Source organism: Mustela nivalis (genome assembly GCF_964662115.1).
Source record: "Mustela nivalis genome assembly, chromosome: 2".
Classification (NCBI taxonomy): Eukaryota; Metazoa; Chordata; class Mammalia; order Carnivora; family Mustelidae; genus Mustela; species Mustela nivalis.
Window position 1 is genome coordinate 82,422,729 of NC_139021.1, and position 21,166 is coordinate 82,443,894.

A 21,166-nucleotide genomic window follows, 5' to 3' on the forward strand; every position below is an offset into this window, starting at 1 on the left:
ATGTTTTCTCATATGATTTTGTTTACTAGTGTATCCCCAAGTGTTTAGAATAGTGTCAAGCACAAGTTATTTGCTTAGTAAACATATGTTGAGTAAATGAATTAATAACCCAATGTTTTAAGTCTTATATGAGCCATGCCATGCCCTTTCTTATACACTGTATTCTGTCCCTTCTGGCCTAGTCAAGGACTGCTGCCAACAATTACTCCTCTCCTGCCTCATCTATTTCTTACTCTCCCACTGAGGCATTAGCATTGGTATTAAAGACCATGTTTTCTTTCATCTCAAAACAATAACAAACTTGGCCCACATTCCTCTCCAGGTGCTCACCCATTTCTCTCTTCCTTTTTGCATCAGCATTCCTATAAAGAGTTGTCCATATTTGCTGTTTCCAATTCATTTCCTCTCACTTTTTCATGAATTTACTCCACCCGACTTTCATCCCCACTGTACAAAATAGTTCTTAATTATCTGGACTTGTCAGTGTCTCTGTGTTGTAAAACCCAATGGTCCATGATAATTTCTTAGACCTCTCTGCATCATTTGAAACCACTGAATAACTCCTTTCTTCTTGGGAACACTTTGTTACTTTGACACGCAGGGTGCCACTCCTGGAAGGGGAATGCTGGTTCCTCATTGTTGTCCCAACTTCTAAAATGTTGAGTGCCCCAGTGTTCAGTTCTGGGGGCTCTTTTTAATTCTATATTTCCTCCCTAGAAGGATCTTTTTTAGTTTCATGGTTTTCATACAATATTTATATTCCCAATTCCCAGATATATTTCTCCAAATTTGATCTTCCTGCTAATCTCTATGACCAGCTGCCTATTTAAGGTCTTCACTTGGATGTCTGCTAGAATCTTTACAGTTTAAAACTGAATTTCTGATCTCTCTTCCAATCCCAGACCTGTTCTTCCTGTAACTCCATCTTTTCACAAGCAAGCCAATATGATGACGATGCTATCAATGCTTACTTAGGGCTTACATAGTGGAAGGTACTCTTCTAACGTTTTTTAAAAACATATATTCTTGGGGCACCTGGGTGGCTCAGTGATTGAGGCCTCTGGCTTTGGTCCCGGTCATGGTCTTGGAGTTCTGTGATCGGGCCCCATGTGGGGCTCTCAGCACGGCGGGGATCCTACTCTCCCCACCCCCCGCCTGCCTCTCTGCCTAATTGTGATCTTTGTCTGTCAAATAAATAAATAAAATCTAAAATATGTGTGTGTGTGTGTGTCTATTCTTCACAACAGTTTTACTAGACAGGTACTGCTATTATCCCCACTTTACAGATGGAGAGACTGAGGCAGACTTAATAAGTAACTTGCCTAGGTCATACAATAAGTAACAGAGTCTCCTAGAGTACAGACCCATATTGCCAAAACACTGTAGTCATCCCAGACTTCTCTCTCTCTCTCACTTATATTGTACATCCATTCATCAGCAACTCCTTTGGCTTTATCTTCACAGTATATCCAGAAATTATCATCTCTTACAGACTTTCACTCTGTCACGTTGTCCAAGCCACTTTCATCTCTCATTTCAATTATTGCCTGAACTTCCTATTTGCTTCCTATGCAGTGTATTCTCAATACGGCAGTCATTTAAAACCCAAGTTAGGCAGTCTCACTCTTCTGGTGCCTTCTTCATCTCACTTAAAGTTAAACTAAGCCTACAGAGTTCTACAGTGCTACTTCTCTCTCCATTTCTGACTGCTCTCCCTATCACTCTTCTTCAGCCTTCTTCCTTGTTGCTCCTCAGACCACACCAGTAGACATCCTTTGTATTTACTTTTATTTTAGCCAGGACTTCTCTTCCAAATACCCACATAGTTTGCTTCCTCATTTCCTCAGGTCTCTGCTCAAATGTACCTTTCAAAGAGTCCTTCCCAGGCAACTGTATATAACACAGCAACCCTCCCTCCTACCCTCTTGAGTGATATAGACCTCTATTTTTCTCTTATCCTGCTGTATATTTCTCCATAGCACTTATCATCATCTAATGTAGTATATGTACCACCATATCCTAATTTTATAGATCTTAGCAAGTTGAGTTACAAGTGGGTTACTCAATATCATACAACTAGAGTCTGTCATGGGGAGTGACCTGAGTGCTGAAAGGGTCTGAGGAGTGATTCAAAGAATTAAGGATTCTGACCAGAAAATGGGATTTCACAGCTCATCATAGCTTTGTTGAAACTTGAGAGTTTGTGTAATGAAAAAGGTTCTATGGTGTAGAACTGGGTGCAGTAGGGAAAAGTTACAGTGAGATAAGTATGTGCAAGATCTGGATGATTTTGAAGATGGAATCGACACCTTTTGAGTTTTCTGTTCCGGAAAGTTTAAATCGAATTCGAGGATGACTATTTTGGAGGAGCTTCTTGTGTGCAGCACCGGGCCACTGTTCATTGACTACTTATGAAGATGTCCCTCTTTGCTGTACTGTGCTTGTTTGATAAGTCAGAGTGTAATTGAGGATAAGAAGTACAGTTCTATTACCAGTTTGAGTGGGGGGTAGTACTAAAGGTTTTAAGATCATAAGATATGGGGGGGGTGCCTGGGTGGCTCAGTGGGTTAAGCCTTTGTGGCTCAGGTCATGATCTCAGGGTCCTGGGATCAAGCCCCAAATCAGGCTCTCTGCTCAGCAGGGGGCCTGCTTCCCCCTCTCTTTTTGCCTGCCACTCTGCCTACTTGTGATCTCTCTCTCTCTCTGTCAAATAAATAAATAAATAAATAAATAAATAAATAAAATCTTTAGGAAAAATAAAATCACAAGATGTTATGATCCTGTTAAAGTCAGAAATGAGACTAGATTATTAGGGCCATTGTATTAAGCAGTAAGGGACAGATCATCAAAATGATTGGTTTTTAGGCCTAGGAAAAGCTCCTTTTAACATATTTGAGAGACTGTCATGTATTTTAATTTATTAACAGTATTTAAAATCTCTTTTTCTCTTGAGGTATAATTTAGCATAACATTGACCATTTAAAAATGTACAACTTCATGGTTTTTAGGGAATTCCCAAGGTTGTACAACCATCATTACAATCTAATTCTGGGCCCTTTAATTATTCCCAAAGACACCTTTGTCAACATTAGTGGCCACTTCTCATTGCCCCTTCCCCCCAGCCCCTGGCAACCACTTACCCTCTTGTCTCTATTGATTAGCCTATTCTGGTTATTTCATATGAATGGACTCATATAGAATGTGGCCTTTAGTGTCTGATTTTTTTAATCTAGTATGTTTTCAAGGTTCATGCCTATTGTAGCATGAACCATTATCTCTTTTTACGGCTGAATAATATTCTACTGTAGGGGTGAGCACATTTTATTGATCTATCCATCAGTTGATGGGCATTTCACTTTTTTGGCACTTAGGAGTAATTTTGCTATCAACATTCATACATGAATTTCTGTGTGAATGCATGTTTTCAGTTTTCCGGGGTACATACCTAAGAATAGAATTGTTGGGTCATTAGGTAACTCTTTGTTTAGATTTTTGGGGAACTGCGAAACAGATTTTCACCATGGTTGTACATTTTACATTCCCACTAGCAATGTATGAAGGTTCTAATTTCTCCATATCGCTTACTTTCCATTTTTGTGATTCCAGCCATCCCAGTGGGGGAAGCTCTCATTTTAAAAGTAGTAAGTTTCACTAAGTTTTTGTTGCCTTCTAAATGTTCAAACCCTGATACATTATAAGGGTTCAAGACTTTAGATGGATTGATGAGAATATGATGTACTTAAAGCCCACATCGTTGTACAGTGACAGATGGTAGCCATATTGTGAGCTCAGCATAACGTATAGAGTTGTCAGATCACTATGTTCATTGCCTGAAACGAAAATGGCATTGTGTGTCAACTATACTTCAGGGGGAAAAAAAAAAGCCTAGATTGTGAGCTTAATGTGTGTTGTGTTTACCTTCTGTTACCATAGCAGGTGTACAATTTCTCACAAGTAAATGCTTTTGGTTACAAGGAAATTAAATAAGACTAAATCTTCCATCCCTGGAGGACTAAGTCAAAGTGTATGCCCTGTTAATAAGTCAGTCAGCAAGACAATCTTGGGATAAAGACAACATATAACTGCTCTTGTTTATCTGTCTCTCCCTCTCCCTCCATCCCTTTATTTATTTACTCATTTCCTGCCTCATCTATAAAGGGTTTGAGATGATATTCTTAAAGATTATGTAGCATGGAGAAATGATAAAATATCTCCAAGAATATAATCAGAACCAGGGAAGATAGGAATGAAAGAAGGAAATCTTGTGTAGGACATGATCCTAGGAGCTAATGTAATTATACCATTGAATATCATATTTGACTTCGGCTTATTATCTGGGAAAGTTACTAAGAAGAGACCTGGTCAGTTACACATTTTACCTTCAAACTTTTTTTCCAAAGAAGCCAAGGTTTTTATAGCTCTGAAAATTTTTTTCTTTTTTCTCTTTTTTTAATAGCTCTGAATTTTAATTGAAGTCTCAAGTGGTTTTTATATAATGGACATAAATGGTGTGTAAAGCTGTCCTCATTAAATCTTTGGTTGCATGAGTATAATTTTTAACTGTGATACACTAGTGTGGGTCTATAATATATTTCACACATTTGTGAATGTGTCTTGATATTTATTTTATGGGAACTCTAGATATTAATGATTATCTTTTTTTAATCATATGTTTTTTCCATTTGTATGCTGTTTTCCAGAACACATACACTGAAACTTGGGACAAGAAATTTACTTAATTTCTGGTAAGTTAAGTGACTGGTTTAGAGATAAGTGACATGAAATAATTGTATGGCTATAGTTTCAGTCATTGAACACTTAAGAGAAATTTTAGTGACTATAAGATAGAAATGACAGTGATAAATTTTTTATTATTGCATAATGTTAAAAGAATAGAGATTTTTTTTTTTTTTTTTTTTTTTTTTGTAAACTGCTTCTAAAAAACAGTAGCCAAAAATGTATGTCATCATTTCCTAAACAATTGGGTCACTTTTATTGAGTGAAATATTGATGCTTGCTTTTGTGAAGAACAGTTACCTCAACATAACCTGGTTTAAGATAGAAACATTCAGTATGATCCACTTAAGATGTAAGTCAGATTATTAAGATCAGTCTGAAATTTCATTCTTCATCAGGTTTATTTTTCTTTCTCAATTAAAGCTTGTGAGTTATTTCAAAAGCTAAACCTGACATGCTTCATGAACATGCAAATGAAACCTTATTATTTTCGCATTGAAGTTTGCAACAAAGTTAACCATAGCAATCTACTCATTTTTGGTATTAAGAAATGACTCTATGTAGTATTTATGTAGACTAAAACATTTAACTTTTCAACTGTGAAAGGAATAACATTGGGTTATTTTTCCCTTCTAGTGGCCAAATTAAAGACCTACCATGACAATGAAGAAAGAGACTGCATTTGTCATTTTCACCTAAAGAAAAATGATAAACAAAAATCAAACCTGTGGCACAGGACAAGATTCTATGCCCTATATGACTTGTCTGATTCACATACTTGAAGAATGGTTTGGTGTGGAACAGTTGGAGGACTATTTGAATTTTGCAAACTATCTCTTGTGGGTTTTTACACCACTAATACTTTTAATACTTCCTTACTTTACTATCTTTCTTCTCTATCTTACTATTATTTTTTTACACATTTATAAGAGGAAAAATGTATTAAAAGAAGCCTACTCTCATAATTTATGGGATGGTGCAAGGAAGACGGTGGCAACTCTCTGGGATGGACATGCGGCGGTTTGGCACGGTAAGCAAGATTACTTCGCTGTCTCTGTGTGGCTCTTCATCTGTGTGGCACTGGAGCTATATCATCATCTCATTTTATTGATCAATAGTAAAAAATATAAGGGATATTTACTATTTCATTTTATCTCTTTGCATACATTGTGTATCTACATGTCTTTCTTAAAATTAGTGTTCCCAAACACATTAGTTCCCATTAAACAAAGAACCATACAACAATGTAGGCTCTTACTGTAACCTAAAATATTAAAGTTTATATGTAAGATAACTAAAAGACCAAGAAACGAATTGAAACTGTATAGAAACCTATTTTAAAATACTCAAATTTATGTGTAAGACATCTAAAAGAGTAAGAAACTAATTAAAACTGTATAGAAACCTATAGAAATCTGCTTTAATTATTTAGTATTTAATTCCATTTTGTTCAAAATAAGTGAATTTCCTAGTGTAGATATTTAAAAAATGAATATTAACTAATAATATTAAATATAATTTGTATACCATGGTTTACCCATTTTCTGTTTGATTAATTTCAGAGGTCACATGTCTCTTGAATAAATGAGATAGCAACAAGTTTCTCTCTAGGATATTCATTCTTTTCTTTATCATTTGAGAAATTATATTGTTCTATATTTAATGATTGGTTCTGTGGCTACCGTGAAAATTGCCCTCTTGTGGCCTATTATCTCTACCAATTTTTATCTTATTTGTTAGCCATTTATGCACTAGGACTTATAAAAAAATACAGAGAATTCAGTAGGTGTGTAACAGAGATGTACTTTCTATTTCATTTTGGGCATCAAAGTGGTTTCCCAGAAAGGCACAGAAGCATAGATTTTGAAATAGATACCAGAGGATATATACCACAGCAATACAAGGCTGCTATTAGCAAAGATCACCAGTGACCTGCTTATTAGGCCACTGTGTCATCATTTTAATACTACATGCTGTCTTAGAAGTCTTTTTTTAGTACTTCTGATGCCAACATTGTTGAATGTTTGACATACAGTCTTAAAACTTAGGATAGATTCCGTGTATTATCTCCATTTACCGTTTTCCTGTGAGGAAGTTGAGGAAAAGAGAGATTGTTATTTGCCCAAGACACACTAGAAAGCTAGGAAGAAAAGTCAGGATACAATCTCAGATATCAAGCTCTAGAGCCTGTGCTGTTATGATCTGTGCTGTGTGGTCAGTTTATTCAGAGAATTCAGGGTCAAAGTAGTGGTATTCAGCAGGTTTGCAAACAGGAGCCCTTTGCCTTTGATGTACTGAATTTTGAACATTACTCAATACTAATGCTCTTGCTAGTCATTACAACTATTCCCTTTTATGGTTGTTTTACGTGAGACAAGACGGTCCTTCAGCATATCACCCGTGTCCATCTGCAGAGATTGCATCTTTGTAGGCTGCTCTATTATCCCAAATAGATAATCCCCTATATTTCAGGATTATGTATATCATAAGGAATTTTGAGTTTATTTATATTTCAGGAAACATGATTTAATTTAGGTAACTTCAAGCACTAAGCTTATTTTGAAATAGAATATATAGTTTTGAGGTGTTTTTATCTTTCTGAGATATTTTTAAATATGCATTTATGGCTCAGAAGAACTAAAATATATAGTTCTTAGCCTGTTTTAAATTTTTTTATGGTAATTTGATACTATATTTTATTGGGATAAATGATACTCTCTTATAAGTGATTTTTCCTTATTCAGCCATTAAAAAATGAAATCCTGCCATTTACAACAACATAGATGTACCTTGAAGGCATTGTGCTAAGTGAGATAAGACAGAAAAATCCTATATCATTTCACTTATATGTGGCATCTAGAAAAAGGAAAAACCCACCATCATTGAAAAAAGAGGTCAGACTTAATGGTTATCAGAGGCAGAGGATGGGGAAGAGGAATTGGAGGAGGATGGTTAAAGGTATTAACTTCCAGTTACTAGATAAGTTGGTTCTAGGGATGTAATGTACAACATGACTATAGCTAACACTGCTGTACAATATACAGTCAAGTTTTAAAGAGTAAATTCTAAGAGTTCTTAATACAAGGAGTAAAATATTTTTTTCTTTACTCTTTTATTGATATGAGATGATGAATGATAGCTAAACCTACTGTGGTAATCATTTCACAATATATGTAATTCATACCATCATTCTGTATGCTTTCAGCTTATACAGTGATACATACCAATTGTTTCTCAATAAAACTGGAAAAGATGGTTTTATTTGCCCTGTTGTTTAGGGACATATATAAAAGACATTTGTATGCATATTTGGATTTTGTATTGGTATCAAATCAGTTTTAATTCATGCTTCTTTAAGGAATCTTCAGAGGAATTTTTTAACTAATAAAAATGTTGATTGTAAAAAAATGTGGTAAAAAAAATAAGGCAAATGATGATCACCTTAAATTTACTATTGCAGTTGTGTTTTGTTAAAATTCTGATGTGTTTTTAATTTTTTTTGTGTTGCCAACTAGTATTTTTCATGTCACTAAGCCTTAGTGACTTCTAATGACTATATGGAACTCTGTAAATCTTACAATGAATTTAGTCAGTTATCTGTTGAACCATCATTTATTTATAATTTTTTCACTATAAGTATGTTTGTATGAGACTTTATCCAGCGTTTTGTCTTTTGAAGTTGTATTTTATGTTATACTGTACATAATTTAAGTGCCCTGTCACTTTTCAAAAAATTTCTGATTCTTATTTGCTGCATAACATAATGCCTATAGTAAATAAAGAAATATTAATTTGATGTTTCTTAAATACCTACATTTCTAGGCAGTTTGCTTGGTGGTAGGTCAATGAAATCCCTACCCTCAAGTTAGCTTTTAAAGTGTTAAAATTTTTGACTTATTTTTCAAAAAACATTATTCCTAGAAAATATGAACATTTTTAAAAGGTGGACTTGTAACATTTAATATTTCCCTTGAAAATTAAGTCCTCTGTAAGATAGCTAGATGTTTTTGAGAAAAGTAAAAGCTATGTATTTTCGCACAACTGTAAAGGTAATGAGGACTGTAACTTTCATCTTAGGGACATAAGGAATATTTCATTTTGGGGGCTTTTAGTTTTTTTTTTTTTTAAGATTTTATTTATTTATTTAAGAGAGAGAGAGCATGAGCAGAGGGGAGGGGCAGAGAGGGAGAAGAAGACTCCCTACTGAGCAGGGAGCCTGACGTAGGGATTGATCCCAGAACACTGAGATCATGACCTGAACCTAACTGATTGAGCCATCCAGGTGCCCCTTAGTTGTTTATTTTATCTTATTTTATTTTGTGTTTGTTTTACAAGGGAAATTTACTTTATTATCTGAAAATAGGTATGTTTACCTAATGCCATCATAACTGGTTAAATTCATTGGCAGTACAAAATTATTGAAAAATATGGTTTGAATAAGTAGGCTGATCATATGGTTTATTATGTTATATGAGTTAGAGTTTTTTTAAAAATGGGCCATAATAGCATAAACTCAAAAAATTTTTTTAAAGATTTTATTTATTTAATAGAGAGTGTGCCAGAGAGCATGCATGGGGTGGGGGTTGGGGAAAATGGAGCTCAGTGGGGAGCCGCACATCAGGCTCCCCACTGAGCAGGGAGTGATGTGGGGCTTGATCCCAGAACCCTGGGGTCTTGCATGACCTCAGCTGAAGGTAGACGCTTAACCGACTGAGCCATCCAGGCATCCCTAAATTCAACTTTCTTTTACTTTATGTTTTATTATTATTCATAAAGAATGGATACAATTTATTCACTAAAAGGGCCCTATAAATTAAATGGTATGTAGCAAAGCCTATGGGAAAATTAAATTGAGGTATTAAGAGACATTCCCTCTCTACTTCAGTTGGAAAAGCGTTTCCTTTAACCTCTTCTCTTATTGAGTGTGGGATTCCCTGAGCTTAAAACCAGGTTCTCCCCAACTACTGGCTGGTGGCCTTGACAAGTTACCTCACTTCTTTTTCCACTTCCCCCCTCCTTTCTGCCCCCTGCCCTTCGCAACAATCATGATTTTTCTAAACTTTGTTTTTAAAAAATATTTAGAATTATAGGGGAGCTACAAAAATATTTTTTCCTGCATATTTTCACGCAACTTCCCTTAATGTTAACATCTTATGTAACCATTTCTACAGTTACTGACTTAATAATGGTATAATACCATTAAGTAAACTACAGGTCTTACTTAAATGTTACCAGTTTTCTCATCAGTTTCCTTGTACCAGAGTTCCATGCTGCATTTAGTTACCATGTCTCCTCCAATTTGTGATGGTTATTTAGTTAGGTGTTTTGTTTTGTTTTGCTTTGTTGTATGCATCTTTCATGACTTTCACAGTTTTGAAGAGGACTGCTCAATTATTTTGTAGACTCTCAATTTAGATCTGATATTTTCTGTAATGAGACTGAAGTTATGTGTATTTACACATACTTGACAAGAATACCACAAAAATGATGATGTGTCCATCTCAGTGCATTGTATCAGGTGTTCATAATGTTGCTTTGTCTTATTACTGGTGTAAAGACTTTGATTTTGTGGCTAAGGAGTTGTTTCCAGGTTTCTCTACCATGAAGTTGCTATTTTTTACTTTGTAATTGAAAAATATCTTGGGGGAACCACTTAAAACTATGTAAGTAATCTTTCTCAACCAAGATACTTAATGATTTTAAACCTCATTTTCCTCTTTTAGAAAATGGGTTGTTGTAAGGAGTCAGTGAAATTTCATGTAAAGTAGTATTTAGCATAATTTCTATTATATACTTAATGTTTGATAAATGTTAGCTATCTTAATTGTAGAGCATCTTTTTAATAAAGATTTATTTATTTATTTTAGAGAGTGAGAGTACGTGCAAGTATGGGGAGGGGCAATGGGAGAGAGAAAGGGAAAGAATCTCAAGCAAACTTCCCGCTGGGGCTCCAACTCATGACCCTGAGATCATGAGCTGAGCTGAAATCAAGATTTGAAAACTTAACTGGCTGAGCCACTTGGGACCCCAAAGAACATCTTCCTCCTAATAATTTGGAAGGCACCAAAGTATATTGTCTATATCTTGATCATAATTAAGTTCAACTTATCATACCTACTATATTCAGGGTCCCTACTGTTTTCAAGATATTTTTAGACCATCAAATTTTTTATAGTTATTCCTAGTAAGAAATGCATTTTGCTGCCCAGTACACACACACACACACACACACACACTCATGCAAAGTATATGTACTTTCTATGAAGATCTCTTTTATTTTCTATTGTACTTCCTTTTTAAAAAGAAAAATGCTCATAACTCACTAAAGTGATTTCATAACTCACTAATAGGTTGCAACCAGCATTTGCAAATCAAGATGTAGCTTAGCTTGGACATATCTGTAGTACAGGTTATAGTATAGGGTGAGAAGCACAGACTTTGGAGTTAGACAAATGTGGGTTCCCACCTTGGCTCCACCACTGTGTGACCTATGCCCAGGGTCCACACTAGTCAAAATATGCTTCCCCTTCTCTGGACAGTGGTTGGATGAACAGTGATAATTAATTGCCATTGTGATTACTTTCTCCAAGCTTGTATTGTTCATAAGCTTCCCTAAGGATTAATATACTATAGGCAGGAGATGATAGGACTGCACTTTAAAACTAACATTGGGAAGAAGGAGTGATAGGTGACCAGGTACATATGGAGTCTTGAGGGAGGAAGAGCTAAAGTACTCTGAAGTTATTACCTTTTTTTTTTTCCCCCCAAAGATTTGCTTGGGATTGATTTGGGAGAAGAGAGGTAGAGAGCAATGGATAGGAGCAGAGGCAGAGAAACCCAAGCAGATTCCATGCTGAATATGGAGCCCAGCCCCGGGCTTCATCCTATGACCCTGAAGTCATGACCCAAGCCGAAATCAAGAGTCAGACGCTCAACCAACTGGGCCCACCCAGGCGCCCCTATAGTTTCTACTTATGTTAGGGAGACACTGGACAAGATGCGTTCCATTTAAAGGCAGTCACGTGACTAGAAGCACAAAGATGAGGAAGTATTTTTAGGGAGACACCTTTTGTCCATATAATTCATGAAAGAATTTGACTAATAATAATTGATGGGCAGTTGGGCTCTAAAAGCCTCGAAAATGTTGGACTGGAGTATAATTTACTGGCGCTTTCTGAGCAGTGAGTAGTAAGGTATATCACATCTTTGCTTTAAGAGCAACACAGTTTAATGTTTGGATTTCATGTTTATTTACCATAGTGGTAAACCATAGTTTCTGTCAATAATTGAAATAACAATGTTACTAGTCTCAACCAATGATTTGATGTTATATAAGTACAATTATTTAATTTTTAAAAAATATTCTGGAAGGCAGGAAGAAACCTCAGGAATATTCTGTGTAATATTCTGTGTAGTACTCCTCAAAGGAGTATTTTTTATTTCTCAAAAAAATTACCAGGTGAGACAATTGATTCTTTTGGTAACTTGAGACCTCAGTGATTGTTCTATAGAGCTAAAAGTAAATACACTTGCTTGAATTTGAACTAGGTAATTGGAAAGAAAGGTTAAAAGTATACATAATCACAAAATCTCACTAAATTCAATTTTTAAAAACATTCTTTAAGTTCATTTGAGGTATTACCAATACTTTATTTTTTCCATACTAGAATCATAGTTGCCACACTTACCTTCATCTATTCGGTGAAGACATTATAAACTACTTAAAAAATGAATTTCCTGGGGCGCCTGGGTGGCTCAGACGGTTAAAGCCTCTGCCTTCAGCTCAGGTCATGATCCCAGGGTCCTGGGATCGAACCCTGCATCAGGCTCTCTGTTTAGCAGGGAGCCTGTTTCCCTCTCTCTCTGCCTGCCTCTGTGCCTACTTGTGATCTCTGTCTGTCAAATAAATAAATAAAATCTTAAAAAAAAAATTTCCTGATCTAAAATTTACACTACAGTCTTTGATACTCAGATTTGTTTCTTAGCAATCAAATGGGAATAGATTTAAGGAAAGAAACATCATTGCAGATTCTCATATTCTGGACTTCCCTTTTATCTCTTACACGAGTGCTGGGCTTCTTAGGACGGCTGTTCCGGGTGCGGCAGTCTGACATCAGGAGCTTCCTTTCCTTTTCTGCTCTAGTCACTTGAAATTTCCTTTCTTCTTAGCTTCTTTTTACTTTGACCCTAATTCTGCCCTTGGCCTCTGAATGCGTGTCTTTCCCCCCATGTCTTGGTTTTTTTTTTTTTTTTTTTTTTTTGAGAAAGATTTCTACATTTTTATTTAACTGAATGGAGTATAAACCAAGATTGTTGTTTCTTTTATGACATGGAAAAACAGTAATAGCAAAAACAATTTCTGTATTACTTTTTTTTTAACTTTTTATTTATTTATTTGTTTTAGAGAGAGAGAGAGAGAGTGCGCACAAGCAGGCAGAGTGGTAGGCAGAGGCAGACAGAAGCAGGCTCCCTGTTGAGCAAGGATCGCGATGTGGGATTTGATCTTAGTCCCTGGGCCGAAGGCAGCGATTGCAGTGGCTTAACAAAATGAGCTACCCAGGCGTCCCGATTTCTGTATTACTTTATAATTTTCTTCCTTTTTAAAAATTGAGATATAATTAACATCATATTTCAGGTATACAACATAGTGGTTTTATATTTGTATAAATGTGAAATGATCACCACAGTTAAGTAGTTAAAATACATCATCATATGTTTTTTTCCATTTTAATTGGTTCTTTGGTGTAAATACATTGTCATACACAGTGGCAAAATTCATTCTGTGATGACAACTTTTAAGATTTATTCTCTGAGCAGCTTTCAAATGTACAGTTCATCGTAGTCATGCTGTACATTATATCACCACAACTTACTTACAATAAAACTAAAGTTTATATCTTTTTTTTTTAAGATTTTGTTTATTTTTTGACAGAGATCACAAGTAGGCAGAGAGGCAGGCAGAGAGAGAGGACTCCCCGCTGAGCAGAGAGCCCATGTGGGGCTAGATCCGAGGAGCCTGGGATCATGACCTGAGCCGAAGGCAGAGGCTTTAACCCACTGAGCTACCCAGGCACCCCAAAGTTTATATCTTTTGATCCCATTTTGCCCACCCCCATCTCCTGCCTCTGGAGACCTTCAGTCTGTTCTCTATATCTGTGAGCTCTTTTTTTTTTTTTTTTTAAGTCCACATATAAGTGAGATCATATGGTGTTTATCTTTTACTTTCTGACTTACTTTACTTAGCATAATGCCCTCAAGGTCCATCCAGGTCACAGATAGTATAAGATACTGTTTTTTTTTTTTTTTTTTTATAGGTGGATAGTATTCCATTGTGTTTATATATGCTCTATTTTCTTTATCCATTCATCCATTCATAGACACTTAGGTTGTTTTTATATCTTGGCTATTGGAAATAATGGTTTAAAGTGAACATGGGGATGCAGATCTCTTTTTGAATTAGTGTTTTTGTTTACTTTGGATAAATATTCAGAAGTGGAATTGCTGGATGGTGTGATAGTTCTATTTTTAACTTTCTGAGGATCCTGCATACTGTTTTCCATAGTTGTTGCACTAATTTACATTTGCACCAGCTGTGCAGGATTCCCCTTTCGCCATATCCTTGCCAACACTTATTTCTTGACTTTTTGATAACTATTGTAATAGATATGAGGTGATAGATCATTGTGGTTTTGATTTGCATTTCCCTGATGGTTAGTGATGTTGAGCATCTTTCACATACTGGTTGGCCGTCTGTATATCTTTGCAAAAATGTCTATTTAGATTCTCTGTCAATTTTTTTAGATGTTTTTGAGTTGTAGGAGTTGTTTTTTTTTTTTTTTTTTTTACTGTTTTTGAGTTGTGGAAGTTCTTTGTGTTTTGCATATTAACTTTATCAGATGTATCATTTGCAAATTTCTCCCTTTCAGTAGGTTGCCTTTTCATTTCATTGATGGTTTCCTTGGCTGTGCAGAACCTTTTAGTTTGATACAGTCCCATTTGTGTATTTTTGTTTTTGTTGCCTTTGATTTTGGAATCAGATTTAAAAAGTCATTGCCAACTCTGATGTCAGGAAGTTTACTGCCTATGTCTTCTAGGAGTTCTGTGGTTTCAGGTCTTAACATTCAAATCTTGAATCCGTTTTGAGTTAATTTTTGTGTATGAGGAAGATAGTAGTCTAGTTTCATTCTTTTGAATGTGACCATTTCCCCATTGTGACCCCAATGTGACCATTGAAGAGACTATTCTTTCCCCATTGCATATTCTTGCCTCTTTTGTCAAAAATTAATTGACCATGTGTGTGTGGATTTATTTCTAGGCTCTCTATTCTGTTCTGTTGGTCTGTGTGTCTGTTTTTATTTCGATACCATACTGTTTTGATAACTATAGGTTTGCAATACAGTTTGAGATCAAGGAAATGTTGCCTGTAGCTTTGCTCTTTCTCGTGATTGCTTTGACTCTTTGGGATCTTTCATGGTTTCATTCAAATATTTAGGTTTGCTTGTTCCATTTCTGTGAAAAATGCCATTGAAATTTTGATAAGGATTGTATTGAATCTGTAGATTGCTTTAGCTGTTATGGACATTTTAACAATATTAGTTCTTCCAATCCATGAGCATGGAATATCATTCCATTTATTTGTATTTAGTTCAGTTTCTTTCATTAATATCTTATTATTTTCAGTATAGGTCTTTTACCTCCTTGGTTAAATTTATTCTAGATATTTTATTCTTCTGCATGTAATCTTAAATGAGATTGTTTTCTTAATCTCTCTTTTCGATAGTTTGTTATTAGTGTACAAAAACACAACAGATTACTGTACATTTATTTTGTGTCCTGCAACTTTACTGAATTTGTTTATTCTAACAGTTTTTTGATGGTGTCTCTAGGATTTTCTCTGTAGAATATCAAGTTGTCTTTAAATACTGACAGTTTTATTCCTTCCTCTCCAATTTGGATGCCTTTTATTTCTTTTTCTTGCCCAACTGCTCTGGCTAGGACTTTAAGTATTAGGTTGAATAAAAGTGGTGAGAGTGTGCATCCTTGTCTTATTTCTGATCATAGAGGAGAACTTTAGATTTTTCCACCATTTAGTATCATGTTAGCTATGGGCTTCTCATATATGGCCTTTATTATGTTAACATATATTGTCTCTATACTCACTTTGTTGAGAGTTTTTATCATAAATGGATATTGAACTCTATCAGATGCTTTTTCTGCATCTATTGAGATGATCATATAATTTTTACTTTTCATTTTGTTTATGTGGTGTATTGCATTAATTGATTTGCAAATGTTGAACCATTTTTACATTCTTATAAGTTCCATTTGATCATGGTATATGATTTTTTAATGCATTGCTGAGTTTGGTTTGCTAATACTTTGTTGAGCTTTTTTACATCTATGTTCATCAGGGATATTAGCCTGTAATTTTCTTTTTTTGTAATGTCCTTGTCTGGTTTTGGTATCAGGGTAATGTAAAAGGAGTTTGGAAGAGTTCTCTCCTCTTCTCTTGTTTGGAAGAGTTTGAGAATTGGTATTAATTCCTCTTCGAATGTTTGGTAGAATTCACTGGTGAAGCCATCTAGTCCTGGAGTTTTGTTTGTTGGGAGGTTTTTGATTACTAATTCAATCTCCTTACTAGTAGTTGGTCTGTTCAGATTTTCTGTTTCTTCATGATTCAGTCTTAGAGGTTTGAATTTATCCATTTCTTGTAGGTTGTCCAGTTTCTTGGCATATATTTTTCATGGTAGTTTCTTATTCTTTGTGCTTCTGTGGTATCAGTTGTAAGGTCCCCTCTTTGAGTTAATTTTTCAAGTACTCTCTTCTTCTTGTGAATCTAGCTAAAGGTTTGTCAGTTTCCTTATCTTTGAAAAGAGTCATCTCTGCTTTTTTTTTTTTAAGATTTTATTTATTATTTGAAAGGGAGATAGAGAGTGAGAGAGAGTAAGCATGATCAGAAGGAAAAGCATACTCCCCGCTGAAGCCCCGATGTGGGGCTCAATCCTGGAACTCTGGAACATGACTTGAATCAAAGGCAAAAGCTTAGTCAACTGAACCACCACTTAGTCAACTGAAACCACTTGGTTTCATTGATATTTTGTGTTGACGTTTTAGCCTTTATTTCACTCATTTCCCCTCTAATCTTTGTTATTTCCTTCCTTCTACTAACTTTGTTCTTTTTATAGTTTCTTGAGGTGTAGTTAGGTTGTTTATTTGAAATTTTTCTTGAGATAGGCATTTATCACTGTGAACTTCCCTTTTAAAACTTTTGCTGTGTTCCACAAGTTTATTTCAGTATATTTCCATTTCCAATGTATTTCCATTTTCATTTGTCTCAGGGTACTTTGATTTCTTCATTGACTCATTGGTGGTTCAGTTTGCTTTTTTCTTTTTGCTGGGACCTGCTGAGGCTGAGGGCTGTATGGCACCTGGCAGCAGTAAGATGGGAAGGAAAAATAGATCTTATGACTAGAACCATGATCACATTTCATCTCCTCCTCAGAGTATAAGTTCAAACTCTAGTGATAAAATATGCAGGGTGTTTTCCTCTGAAGCATTGGTGGAGTTTACGTAAATCTTTGATATTCCCCACAAACACCAATAGCACAGGATTGCCATAAAAAATGTGTTGGTATAGCAGTGTAAAGGGCAGTAGGCAGGTTAATCTCATTAGCTGGCAGAAGAGGAAAAAAAAGTATGGACAGGAAGCCAATGTAAACTGGTTCTTATTAGAAGGAAGCCTCCATAGATCATCCCCACCCCCATCTCCACCAGTCTTTCATCCTGTCATTTGCTTCCCTTGGTGAAACTTTTGTTCCCCTTACAGTGACTTGGAACAGGGTTAACAATGTGGCAGGAAGGAGAGGTAAGAGGTGGCACTAGTCTTTAAGTTCACTTCTAGTATAGGAGAGATGTTTTCTTGACCTCTAATTCAAATTTGTCATCACAGTTTTTTCCCTGCATGTGGTAGTTAGATTTTATAAAATCATTTTTGTTTTTGATGAATAAAATGGGGGTAATTTCTAAAGTAGAATTTATATGTTTGGGAGTGAAACAAAAGTTTGCAACATTAGTATATAACACTTTTATATAACACTTTAAATGATGTTTTATTTGTATATAACACTTTAAATGATGTTTTGTATATAACAGTGCCAGAGGGTTTTTCTCCATCTTCCTCCTCTCTCCTTAACCCAGTATGCCTGTACCACAGACGGGGGCCTTTCTTTGCCTTTGCTTGTAATTCCATGTGAGGCTTGTGGTTGGATGGGATGACAGGGGCAACTCTTCAATTTTCTTGGTTTAGCCAGAATTGTGCGCAGGCCCTGTATGCCTGAGGCTCAGGTGTGAGGCTTTCTCAATGTCCCTTTGCTGCTTCCCCATGGAAGGCGAACTCTCCCTTGTGTAGCTGGGAGTCTGGGGTTGGCACAAAGTTTCTTCTTGCTCTTCCTCTGAATAGTAGCAGATCTCTGATGTCATTTCAGAACCTGGACCTACTCTCTGTCTCCTGGAGGCAGATGCTTTGACTTCTACCCTTCTACCCAGAAGTGGACTTCTGCCTGAGAGTGGGATAGTAGGGTAAGGCAAGGGTGAGAGGAGGGGGGAATGAGTTCTGTCCTTTCCAGCATCAGTTGCTTTTTACAGATGCTGTTTTCTTAGAAGGTATGGAAGAGTTTCCTGCACCTCTCCCAGTGTCAGGTTTTGCTTTTCCAAGAGAAGCTTCTGAGAAGCAAGTAGGATTTTGTTCTCTATACCATTTGCAAAGGGCTCTTTTGGGTCTCTTCCCTGCCATGCCCCTGCTTTTTCTTGTAAGCACCCACTGAGTCCCATGGAGGAATGTTGGTGAGTGTGGACTCTTGTTTGTATCTGGGATTCCCAGGGATTCTACACTATGGTCTCCTCACTTGGTCTTTGAATTTGTTAACATTTCAGTTATTTTCTTTTTGCCGATTTTTAGGGTACCTATGTCTTCCTCCCATCCTCGGTTTGTTTCTCATTAGAGGGGCTTATCACCCATTGGAGCTGTCGGTTCATCTGTTTGAGAGAGCGACCTCAGCTTTCTGACATACTGCTTTTTCTTACTTTTAGGGTATGAGCGAGGTTCTCTTATGGTTTGAGTTTATTCTGTTTTTCTCCTTTTCTGTTTTTGTATCTACCTTCTCCAGTAGTGAGGAACCAGGCTCACATTCTTAATGTGTAGACTCATTTGACCAACCCCCCATATGAAACCAACCTCTTATCACTGCCACTTGCAGATACCATCTTACCCCATACTAGGCCACTGAAGTGTCTGGATGCTATCTTCTAATCCTGTGCTTAATCCCACCGTTGGATCCCCTCCCTTTCCCATTTAGGCCCCAGCACCCTGTTCTAGACTCTCCTGTGGGGGTGCACTCAAAACTCTGCTTGGGTTTTGACTCCCCACTCTGGGCCGCCTCATGTGGATGCCCTCCTCACCCTGATTGGGCTCCAGCATGTACTCCAGGCCATCCCACCCCAGACTTCACTCTGGCACATCTAATGGCTGTAGGACTGATTCGTGCAAGAAGGGAAGGAGAAAGAGGAAGGCTTATGCACTTTAAGTTCATTTGTAGTACAGTATAAGAAAAGACTTGTAGTATAGTATAATACTTACATACAGTATAAGTACTTGTAATACAGTATAAGAAAAAAGTATAGTACATTATAAGAAAAGACCGAGTTTCTGGGTTAATAAACATCCTTTAGTGTAAATAAACTAATAAATATATTTTAAGCATTGTATTTTGTCTTTCCAACAGGTTATGAAGTTCATGGGATGGAAAAAATACCAGAAGAAGGACCAGCACTTATCATTTTTTATCATGGAGCTATTCCTATAGATTTTTACTACTTCATGGCTAAAATTTTTATCCACAAAGGCAGAACTTGCCGTGTAGTAGCTGATCACTTTGTCTTTAAAATCCCAGGTAAACTTTGACTGTAGATAGTGATATAAGAATGTTTAATTAACATGATCAAATTATATTAAATTTTGTATCTTTGAGCTCTCTAGTACCATTTGGAAAAGCTTTTTGCCTTTTTAGGGTAACACACCTAGCTCTAATATCTAATAGTGCTCTTTAGGTAATGTATCTAAATATAAAAACATTATGGTCAAAAATGTTATCTAACTTTTTTCTTTATTAATAGGTATTTAGTCATTATTTTTCTAAGTTAAATGCTAAACTTCCAATTTAAAAAAATAAATTGTAACTTTTGCCATGTAATTAATTTATATTGTATAGAGGGTAGTTGATTTTTCATATGATGAATTTCTCAATGAGATACTGATTTTTGGAGTTTAACTTCAAAGTAATTAAAGTTTGATTACTGTCTGTATTATAGCAAATCAAAATTATTTAAAAAAATCAACCAGGATATATTTTGTCATCATATAATAATATTGCTTCAGAAATCCTATCCTAAAGAATCTGTATGTCTTTATCATACTTGACTTGCCTGCTAGACTTATAACTCTTAAAATTAAGGACTATATTCTCCTTAATCTGTTTATAAATGCTTTATACCTTTTAAAAAAGATTAGTTAACCAAGTGGTTTCAGACAGTTTTTAAAAGCCATTCTACAACAAAGCTGATAGCATGTCCTTTAAAATAATAAAAGCCAAAGCCACCCACCCATCAACCAGAGAGACAAATACCAAACAGTGAATTAAATAACAATCTATTCAGTGCTTTTCATAGACATGGTTAATGTTTTGGGTATCCTTGTGTCTGATTAAACTAAATTGGCTAAAAAAGATTTCTCTTTAGAAAGCAATATGATCACTTTATAATAAATTTGCAAACTAGAGAAAAGGAAAACATCATTATAATCTTACTACACTAACATAACCAGTTACTTTTTTTTATTATACATCATTTTTAATTTGTATATTTTTACATGTTATGTAAACTCTTTTGTGTTTTTTTAAAAAATATATAATATTAGCATTAACATTTTACCTTGCTTTATAAAGAATAGTTTTAATGTATGACTAAAATGTTTATTGACTAGTTTTCTCTTACAGGTTGCTTCCATTTTTTTCTTTTTTTTTACATAATACAATGTGAATATTTTTATTTAGCACTTGGTTTTTTAAAGAGATTTCTCCTTTATGATCTCGTAATTTATGAAACCTATTATGAAAATGTATCCAGTTAAGTCAGTGAGCTTTTAATATAATATGTGGTGAATATTATTTGAATCTTAATAATTTTTATAATCTTGCTTCAGATCCTTAAACCTGTGAGAAGTTTAGTTAGTCTGTACAATTTCACTACTCATATTTCCCATTCTCAAAAGTAATGTATTATACTAACATCAGTCCTCAGAAGTTGCAGTTTAATATTTGGTTAAAATAGTTAATTACTGATAGGATTATTTCTTTCATCCATAAATAGTTGTGCT

General features: G+C 35.4%; 1 protein-coding gene across 3 annotated transcripts in view; it reads left to right on the forward strand.

Moving 5' to 3' along the window:
- Positions 1–21,166, forward strand: part of TMEM68 (transmembrane protein 68) — a 44,564-nt gene that overhangs the window by 2,557 nt on the left and 20,841 nt on the right. For all 3 annotated transcript variants that reach the window (XR_014308420.1, XM_082719213.1, XM_082719214.1), the window contains exons 2-4: positions 4,701–4,745; positions 5,374–5,767; positions 19,518–19,685. Coding sequence is in view for 2 of the 3 variants with exons in the window: in XM_082719213.1 (XP_082575339.1) it covers positions 5,443–5,767; positions 19,518–19,685 (493 nt within the window). In the remaining variant the exon portion in view is untranslated. The remainder of the gene's footprint in view (positions 1–4,700; positions 4,746–5,373; positions 5,768–19,517; positions 19,686–21,166) is intronic.